The sequence below is a fragment of the Lagopus muta genome, chromosome 1 (genome assembly GCF_023343835.1).
Source record: "Lagopus muta isolate bLagMut1 chromosome 1, bLagMut1 primary, whole genome shotgun sequence".
Lineage (NCBI taxonomy): Eukaryota > Metazoa > Chordata > Aves > Galliformes > Phasianidae > Lagopus > Lagopus muta.
This window is the reverse complement of record NC_064433.1, coordinates 169,378,645-169,389,180: the sequence shown is the minus strand read 5'-3', so window position 1 is coordinate 169,389,180 and position 10,536 is coordinate 169,378,645. Positions and strand designations below refer to the sequence as shown.

At 41.5% G+C, this 10,536-nt stretch overlaps 1 protein-coding gene across 1 annotated transcript; it reads left to right on the top strand.

Moving 5' to 3' along the window:
* Positions 1-93: 93 nt before the first annotated feature.
* NHLRC3 (NHL repeat containing 3) lies at positions 94-8,858 on the top strand. Its single transcript, XM_048933542.1, is given in 10 exon segments — positions 94-313; positions 316-602; positions 604-647; positions 649-796; positions 2,072-2,230; positions 3,814-3,961; positions 4,477-4,677; positions 5,667-5,758; positions 7,259-7,371; positions 8,172-8,858. Coding segments are annotated over 10 exon segments (1,629 nt in total). The 5' UTR covers positions 94-105; the 3' UTR covers positions 8,401-8,858.
* The last annotated feature ends 1,678 nt before the right edge of the window (positions 8,859-10,536 follow it).

Here is a 10,536-nt window from a genome sequence, read left to right as displayed (position 1 = left end):
GCGGGGGCAGACAAAGGCACCGCGCCGGGCGCTGCTCAACGCCCCACCACAACCCGCACCCGGCCTCCGCACGGCACAGGGCCGCTCGCAGCGCTGCGGGAGGAGATGGGCAGGGCAGAGCAGAACAGGGCAGCGAGGAGGCCGAGGCAGCGGCAGAAAGACGGCCGCAGGGATCACTCCCCTCAGCACGCGGCTCTGAGGCCCGCGCCCGCCTGCAGAGAGCTGCCAGCAGCCATAGCCGCGCCGCCTGCTGCGCTCCGGCGGCCGCAAAGGCTGAGCGCGGCCGAGCGTTTGGAAGCGGGACTCAGCAGCACAACAGACAGGAGCCGGGGCGAGGCGAAGAGAGAAGCAAGAAGCTCTACAGCCCGCACTGCCCGCTCCGCCAGCCCTGCGCCTGCGCTGGGCGCACAGCTATGACGTCACAGGGCAGCTCGAAGGCCCTTCCCCATCTTGGTCGTCTGCAACAGTGCCTGAACGAAATCGTGGAGCTGAGAGCCAGTCTCGAAGCTTTTCCAGCCTCTGGGTGTCTCTTCAAAACGCTATATCCTTCCATGGGGCTTCTTCGCTTTTTCTTCGCCCCACAGCCGCTCGGCGGAGAGCAAGACACTGCTTCGGACAGCCCAATGTGCGGAGGTATTCCCCCCCCTCAGCCCTTCAGGCCTGGGTGGGGCTGTCACGTGGCTGCCATGGCAACGCGGCCCGCCCTGCCGCCATGAGGCGGAAGCAAGCGGCGGAGCCGCGGCTGGTGATGGCTGGTGCCGTGCTGGCGCTGCTCGGCCTCCTCTGGGGCTCGCAGGTGGGGAGGGGCGGCTTTGGGTTCGGGGTTTGGCTGCCTTTCTTCAGCCGTATGTGGGGAGGAAGCTCTTATTTTTTTTCCTTTTTTCTTTTTTTTCTTTTTTTTTTTTCTTTTTTCCTTTTTTTTTTTTTTTTTTTTCTTTTTTCCTTTTTTTTTTTTTTTTTTTTCCCCTACCTTTTTTTCTTTTCTTTTTTTTTCTTTTTTTTTTCTTTTCTTTTTTTTTTTCGTTCTTTGTCCGCCTCCTGTTCGCGCCTTTCCCGCTTTAGGGCTGTTAAGTAGTAGTTTGTATTCACGGCTTTGCAGCTGTTGTGAGGTAAATGAGCAGCCGGGCGATGCTTTGTCAGGGAATGCTAAATGAACGCTGCTTTTAAGAGTGTGATTACTAATTGCGAAGTGACAGACCCTGCCTGCTCTCTTTGCTGTCAGGCTTCCTCCCTGCTCCGCTGTTTCGTTTATGACATTCCTCCCCTGTGCTGTTCCCAGCCCTGTTTGCTCAGGGTACCCCTGTTGTAGCCAAGCCGTTAACAGAAGAGCTGAAAGATGTTGTCCCCAGCCGCTGCCACTTTGCTTCTTCATGACTCTGCCCTGGCCCTTCCGTGCCCGTGTGCGGATCTCTATCCCATGCTCACCCTCTTCTCCCACCCCTCACCTGCAAAAATGCAACCTAGAAGCAGCAGTCTTTTCTCTGTTATGTTTCAAAATGTATACACTGCATTGAGCCTTGCTGTTCCTACAGTCTTAAGCTTCCTCATTTCTAAGACGTTTTCCTTCTTCATGTGCACTTCTTCCCTGTTTTTGTTTGTTTTTGTTTTTTTTCCACTTCCAGAGCTCCACAACGCAAATGGCTTTGTTACCTCATTTGCAGTTCATCAGAGCCATAGCTGCAGACCAACTTCTCTTTACCTTTCTAACCTGAGTACTTGAGATTGGATATTAGGAAGAACTTCTCAGAAAGAGCAGTGGAGCATTGGCACGGGCTGCCCAGGGAGGTGGTGGTCACCATCCCTGGAGGTGTTCAAGAACCGTGTGGATGTGGTACTGTGGGACGTGGTCAGTGGGCATGGTGGAGATGGGTCACCTGTTGGACTGGATGATCTCAGAGGGCTTTTCCAACCTAAACGATTCTGTGATTCTATGAAATCCACTTACGGTGCTTCAGTATAAGTTACTTTCTGTTGCTGATTCTTCTAATCTTCATATTTGTTGAAACTGGATGTAAGCGAACCCCACCGTTGTGGAATCTAACTGCTAACAGACATATTTTTGTATTTTCAGATGTTAAAAGCATTTGATTACTTCTCTTCTTGGAAGGGAGATGGAGAGCAACAAATGTACAAGTTGGACATAAGCTGGCCTAAAATTCCAGAGTACTTCAGTGGCCAAACATTTTGTGTTGCTGTTGATTCTCTTCACGGTTTGGTCTATGTGGGACAGGTGAGTGAAAATGCTAGATTTCTCTTCATGTTAATCTAGAGCATTTTTGCCTTCAAAATCTCTGCTTTACATTAAGGATTATTATGTTGTACACCTATGATAATTTAATTATTTTGTTATCCATTTATATGTCTGTATATATACTTTTCATATGTGCATTTTACATATATGTAAGGAGTTATGATTACATATATCTATAAATATAAATATGCACGTATAATTTGTAGGTAGTGTAAAAGGATATTTACTTTTATATATAGAATATTTTATATGTTTATATAAATGTGAGGCTAATACATGTACATAGTTGCTCCGAAAGTAATACCTCCTGCTTACTTCTGTAAAAAGAACAAGAGAAACAAAGGGCAGAATAACACTATTTGATAGAGCAAATTCAGAGCACTGTTTCTCAACACAGTCACCACCATCAACAATGATGAACAAGAGCCTGCATGCTATGCTTGAAAAAATCTGCACGGCACAGGTGACCACTGTCACTGCCTCCACTGCTGAAATGCTCCACTCACTGCCTCACTGTGTTCACGTCCACTGTTTGGGCTCCATAAATGCTCAGCAAGAATCAATGAATGTGTGGGTGCCACTTTTTTTCTGCAAGGAATAATTCAGTGCTACACCTTTGCTTCAAATGCACTTCCATGTCAGACACCATTCTGTCAGACCACCCCTCTGCCACCATCTGCTGCACAGCAACAAAATGTAATGCAGTATGGATGGGAAGGTTCAACTGTCATGCCACCAACATCCTGTCTGCCTTCTGACATTGTAGGTCAACAGAATAAGACAGGAGGCATTACTTTTGAAGCATCCCGTGTACTTTCCAGTTATTTTAATATAATAGCTAAACCTGCAAAGTATATAAAATGATTATTGTATTAAAACTAATGACAATATAAGGATATTGATCATTTTTTAAAGCAGCTCTGGGAGAATACTTTTGTGCTTTTTTAAAATATGAATTTTTTTCTGGTATGAACACATGATCCAACTTAACTGAATCAGTAACTTCTTTTCTAACTGCAGTGTAGAATGTAGTTCTGGTGTAGATGACTGGTCCCCTTCCAGCCTCTGTCCCATGAAATCAAAACCATATGGTTACAGTAATTGGAATTCAGTTACATGTGTTATCCTGTGCCATGTATTTGCATCTTTATTCGTGGCTAAGATGGTCCCTCTGGGACCATCTGAAAGGATTTAATTATGGAGCACAGCGTAATTCAGTACCATGCAGTTAACCAGTACAGCTAGTTTTTTGTGCCTGTATTATGCTTGCATTTTATTTGTGTATTTTTCATCAACCACTTAAAAACACAATTCAAAGTGCAGGTGCTTGGCTGCTCTGAAAAATTGATCTCAATGTGTTTTAAGTTGGAGGTCTAGAATGATTGGCAGGTGTTAATTTGGACCCTTCTCTCTTTCCTTTTCTAGCTGGAAAAAGTGATAACTCTCAGACAAGTGACCTTCATGATCCATGAAAGACTGCAAAAAAATAACAAAGAGGAATTTTCAAAAGTATCATTACTTGCTTAATTTGTTTTATTAATGGATTTTTGTTGGTTTTTCAGAGGGGAGATGATGTACCAAAGGTGCTTGTGTTCTCAGAGGAAGGCTATTTTCTTTACTCCTGGAATGATACAGTTGAAATGCCTCATGGTATCTTCGTATCGAACACTGCAACAGATAGTTCAGTATGGATCACAGATGTCGGATCAGGTAAGCACTGTGGAGATGCAGGAAATATTAAGCAGGGAAAAAATTGCAAGTTGTGTATAAATTAAACAGCCTTTTTATTTAAATAAGGCTTTCAGGTAACTCTGAAACAAGTTGGTGTTTTTTCTTGCCTTGAACAAACTAGTCAGGTGCTGTATGAAATACTCTGAAGGTTCATGAGTAGTGCTGTGTGTCTCTTTGTAGCTTCTTCCTTTAGCAAGCCCTTTTTCTTCTTGGCAAAGGAGAAGAATCAGGGATAAAAATACCTTGTGGCTGTGAAGCTTGTCTTTACTTATGATTAGTGACCCTAGTATGATGGAGAAGTACTGCTATAGCCTGTGGATTCATTAACCCATAGTCATATTCTCACTGTGGGATTTTACTTGTTTTGATCTCACTTGCAATCATCAGGTTTTCAGGTTTTCTTTTTAATCTTCGTAATCAGTTGTAATACTTCTCATTTTGTTTCTTAAGATATTTTTGCACTTTTTTTTTTTTTTTTTTTTTTTATAATTCAGGCAAATATGGGCACACTGTGAAACAGTACAGCCCTTCTGGTAAACTTCTGCAGGTGTTGGGCACGCCAGGTAACGCTGGTTCAAGTTTGAATCCCCTACAATTTGATCAGCCAGCAGAGGTCTTTGTAGAGGAGAGTGGAGAGATGTACGTTGTGGATGGAGATGGAGGAATGAATAACAGACTGCTCAAACTTTCCGAAGGTATGGAAAAATACTCTAAAAAAACTAATATTCTAATTATTGATGACAAGAAGCTGAGGGAGTTTATTTGTTCACGCTTCAGGGACAAAGGCTAAGGTGGGTTCTTATCCCTGTCTGCAGGGTACTGATGGGAGGGTACAGAGAAGGGGTTGCACATTTCTTGGATGTTCTCTATGAAGAATGAGAAGCAACGAACAAAAATTGCAAAACAAGGGAATTCCAGTTTGATCTTGGGAGAGAAAGATTCATGATGGCAGTGATCAGTCAGTGAGTAGTTTGTCCAGAGAACCTTTGCATTCTCAACCTGTGGAGATACTGAGAATTTGATATCACCAACCTGATCTAATTCCAGGTTTTGATTTGTTACCAGGACCGGTTCTACTTTTAGAGCCAGGTTGAGCCAGATGGAGATGCTTTTATTCTGTGATTCTAATTAACTTACTCATACCCTCCAGCAGATGATCAGTGCTGGTTAGGGCGATGAGTCAGGAGCCTGTGCCTGTCTGCAGCTGGGGAAAGATTGAGGTGTTACAGTTTCTCCTTTGCACTACACCACCCACTTCATAAAACAGTCAGGTGACATTTAACATGCAAAATGATAAATTATTGAAACTCAGAATAGACTCAAAACTGCCAGGTAACAAATACAGAACATGAATTCAGTAAACGAAGAAGTGTGATCATCACTGAAGTTTGTTTTTATTTATTTTTAATACAGTGCTTAACAGAGTCTTGACTATGGCTCCCGTGCATTAGTGGCTGCATTTCTGTAACCTCGATGCTGAAACCACTAGTTACAATCCAGTAGTTATGCACTAGTTGCATTATTTTTAGTTTCATGTATCAAGGTTTAGAAATACCATCTTTTACAAATGACTAAATAGCTTTGTAATGGAATGACTTTAAGCTGAAGTTATTTTCTTTTTCTTTTTTTGTTTCTTTTTTTTTTTTTTCTTTTTCTTTTATTTCATGTGGTGCCTTCTGCTCAGATTATAAAGAGATATGGCTGAGTGGAGAAAATGGAACCGGTATTGGCCAATTCAAGATCCCTCACAGTGTGACAGTGGACCCTTTTGGACGGGTAAGGAATAAAAGAAGGACTTTATTTTTTACCTATAGATGACTCTGATGGCAGCTGAATTTGAACAATGCAAAAAATCATATTTGTTTTCCTTGACCTGCTGTGCTTCACAGTTTTCAACGTGATAGCAGTCATGAGCCAAAGTTTTATACTGAAGATTCTACTGAGGTGGATGTCTTCAGGGTTGATGCAAGAGTCCTGACCAGATACTGTTTGTTGTTGCATGGATGTTGGAAATGTTCCTTATACACTTTGTAACAGGCTGCCATTGTGGGAGCATAGAAGAATTTTGTTCTGTAATAGATAACTGCCCGAGCACTTAAACTTCTTCAGGGGACTCCAGTTTCATATTTGGAAATTCCAGATAAGCTTAAGAGAATGGTAAGACTCTGGCTAGGTTGTGAGCATCTGTCCTTTTCTGCATGTACCTCAAGGCATTCAAGATTCTACTTCTTCCTGATCTAAATCATTATGTAGTTTTTGCATTGCTGTTCTTAATACTTTTAAGGGAAAATAAGATCACTTGGCTGCATCTTCAGTCACTGTTTTCAGCCGGTTCTGTAGATGCTGTCTGAACCAGAATAAGAAGTGATTATAAAACTAACTTATCTGCCAAAACTGGGGGGATGGGAGAGAGAAAAGATACAGCAGCTTTGTGTTGCAGAGGAACAGTGAGTATATACAGTCAAAGACAGCAGTTATGATGGGCTGAGATCTTATTGCCAAAGTGGTGTTGGTCATCAGCTTGGGTTGAAAACCATTGTCGATTCCTAAGAAATCTGAGAATGCTGTAGCAGTATTTCATTTAAAAATAGTGATGAAGGATCCCAGGTAAACTTGTCTTTTCTTTCCTTTTGGGTGATGTCCCAGAAAACTGATGAAGCTTATTTACCTGTCAGACAAGTTGTCAACAGCTAAAATGTTCATGATAATAGAAAATGTGAGGCTTTCAGTGGAACTGGCTATTGGTATTGCTACCTTACAGTGTTTGTGAACTCAGCACAGAGTGAACAGAGATAAGCTCCACAAAACTGAGGAGGCAAAAATGTGCTGAAAATGTCATAGTGCTGAAGTTGCTCAATATTTGTAGTAGTATTAAAACCATAATAGTGTCAACAGATGCAGTCATCGTGGGTCTGGATCATGATAGTACTGCTGAGAAACAAATGTTTAGCAAGAGACAGACCAGTGTTTCTAGAATTTAATAGGTGTGTATATGTCCTCACTGGAGGTGTGAATATATTACCACTGAGCATACCCATGTCACAGCTACAAGAGTGAAGAGAGGGCCTTGATTTCTTTGCTAAAGTACTTTAAAAATAATTGCTGTACGTGAAGAGTTTGTTTGGAAGTCATACCTACTTATTCAGCTTTGAATGTGAAGGTATGTTCTTCCTGGGTACTTCTTCTTTTTTTACTTCAGGATACTTTGCTTATGCAAGAAACTGATCTGTTTAATTTGTTGTAATTGTGAACAACCATGATTTTTGTTCTTAATAGGTTTGGGTTGCAGACAGAGACAACAGAAGAATCCAGGTTTTTGATAAAGTGACAGGGGAATGGCTGGGGGCTTGGAGCAGCTGCTTTTCAGAAGATGGACCCTATTCTGTCAGGTATTGCCAAACAGTTCTACTAGAACCATGCAAGTACATAAATAAAAGGTATATATTGTGAATGATAATGTTGATAATTAGTGTCTGATGACAGGTAGTTAACCAGTTTAACTAATAGGGAGCTGGGCCTGATTGTGTGCAAAGGTGTGTGCAGATGTATCCTGATATGACAGCAGAATTCTGGTTTTATAACAGGCCATATGGATTAAAGTGTGGAAATTGGAATTTCATTTTGAAGTTCTTGTATTTTCTTTGCTGTTGCAGCCTTTACAGGAGGAAATATGGGTCTTTACAAGGGTGGTTAGTGATAGGACAAGGAGGAATGGTCTTAAACTAAGACAGGGGAGGCTTAGGTTAGATATTAGGTGGAAGTTTTTCACTCAGAGGGTGGTGATGCACTGGAACAGGTTGCCCAAGGAGGTTGTGGATGCCCCATCCCTGGAGGCACTCAAGGCCAGGCTGGATGTGGCTCTGGGCAGCCTGGTCTGCTGGTTGGTGACCCTGCACACAGCAGGGGGTTGAAACTGGATGATCACTGTGGTCCTTTTCAACCCAGGCCATTCTATGATTCTGTGAATCATTCTATGAAAGACTGTCTTGAATGAATTTTCAGTAGTAATTTAACTTGTCTCAGGGAACAGCAGCACATAAAAAGAGGTTTACAAGCTAATTCTTTTACTGCATTAGGTCTGTTGTAGCATTCTAAAACTTCAGTGTTTAAGTGGAGGTTTTGTTTGTTTTTAAGTGCATGGTTGTGTTAATGTGAGATGTCATGTAGTGCATCATTCTCTCTTTCACAGATTTACTGGCAATTACAAGTATCTGATTGTAGCCCACCTGAATACCAACCGTTTGGCAATCTTGGCAGCACCACCAGTTGGCGAAATTGGGGACTGTGCTATAGTCAGCACAATCCAGCTGGCAGATGAAACCAAGCCACACCTTGTAGATGTTGATGTGAAGAGTGGAGCAATCTATATCGCAGAAATTGGAGCCCAGCAAGTGCAAAGATTTGTACCCTTAAGTTGATGGTTTCCCACAACTACTGTGGCACAAGCTGTATGACATGTAAGAGCTGTGATCATATTTCCTTGAGTTTTCTGTAGCTTGTGTTTCCTTAACACAGAACATTGTGCTCAGAACTCTAGGGAGAAGAATTTGTTCTAGCTGCAGTTCTGGAGAAGTATTTGGTCTTGTGCTGTTAATTTGAGTAATGCAATGATGGCTTTTCCTTTTGTTTCTGGAAAGAGGAAGATAAGTGTCTTTATTTTATACAATTTTGTAAACACTGAAAAATTTATTAATCGGTGTACAGAGCTTCATGTTGGGGCTCAAATACTTGGCCTGTTGTGTATGTTGTTAAATGAAGGCCAGAACTGATCTGAGGGAAGTATATAAATGATTGATTTTCTGCTAGTCAAGCACCTCATTATAACATTTCTTTAGTTGTTGGGTTGTTTTTGGATGTTTTTTTTTTTTTTGTCTTTGTGCTGAAACTGCCCAGCTCTGAATACAGGGATGCATTATTTTGTTGAAAGATGCTGCTGGATGCTGGTGTCAGTGCTGACACTGGGATCTGCCTTGAGTAGCTAATAATATCTGCAGTGAAATGAAAGTTTTCACTTTCAGCTGAAGCAGTCAAGCCTGTAATAGGCTACAGTTAAAATGACATCAGGCATGTCAAACTAAATTAAAAGTATATGCACAGCAGCCACATACTAATTCTTAACTATGTCTGTTCTTAATCTAATTTGATTTATTATCAGGATGAGTTTTCTGTTCAGTGAGATTTCACAGTGGAACATACTGGAGTTCAACTCATTTAAGTTGCTCGTGGTAAAGAAATCAGAGTTTGCTAGGAAACTCTTAAACAGCATTTGGGGCCTTGGAGACATGATTCCCACCCGATGTTATTGAAGCTCAGTCAGTTAGCAGTTGTTTTGATTTGGGATATTTTTCTTCACCATTTAATATTCTGCACTTAGACTTTCACTGCCCCAAAGAGACAACTCCATTAATGTCTAGATTTTCTTCCTTTTGAAGGATTTCTTAACAGATGTCTCCAAACTCTGTTCTGAAGAAAAACTTACTTTTCTGAATAGGAGCACCAGTATAGTGCATCTCTTTCCCTTTGCAGTCCAGAGTGGTTCTGTTTTCTTTCCATGCTGCTATGAGATTTTCTGTTAGTTCACTTTACAGCACAGAGGGAGGTGGGTACAAGAATGGAATTGGCAAAATAGGGCTTTCACAGCCCTAGAGTGAGTCACCCAGTACTTCTGTAAAGCCATGGTCACACATTCCATGTTTATCTACTAGGTTTTCACAATGTTTGGGAGGATTTCTCCTGTTTCCACACAGTAGAATGTGTGGGACTAATTTAATGCTACACTAATAAAAGTGATTCTTTTTTCTACTTCCTTGGGAAAGAATAAGGGAAATGTATTAATTCTGAAAGTATCCATGTTAATGAATGTCATTTAAAGCAAATGCATCTTAATTTGGCAGGCTTCAATCTAAGATCTCAACATTTCTGGGTCAGCAGATGGGGAAGTTGTCCAGAAAAGCCAGATTCATACACTTTCTTTTTGAAGCAATTCAGTTGTGAACCTGATGCCTTGTGTTCAGCACTATTTGGGATTAATGCACTACATGGGCATCCCTGCCCACAGTAGGGGGCTTGGAACAAGATGCTCTTTAAGGTCCCTTCCAACCCAAGCCATTCTATGATTCTGTGATATAAATGCTTTGCTGCTGGCTGGATCAGCAATAATAAAGGCAGATCTAACCTGTCTGTGCACGTGCCAGCCCTGAAACTGGGACTTCAGCAAATGTGATCCATCATTTGCATGGTATTGAATTTCAGCTAATAAGCAGTGTTTATTAGCTGAAAAGGTAGCAGTTCTTCCTCTTGACCTCAGCAGATAGGGCCACATAGCTTTGACGTGTGTTGTGTGGATTTTCTAACTAGGTCACCACTAGCTCAGGGATTTCTGCTCTTTGTGCAATCTAGCTATTTCTCACCTACAGAAGGTGACATTACCTTTAAATATTAATATAATTAACTATATTTGAGCATATCTTGATGCTATAAGGGGTCCAAGCATGTTGATTCTTTCTCATCCTTATTTATTTTCTCTTTGTTCCATTTGAAGCAAAACTAAGCTT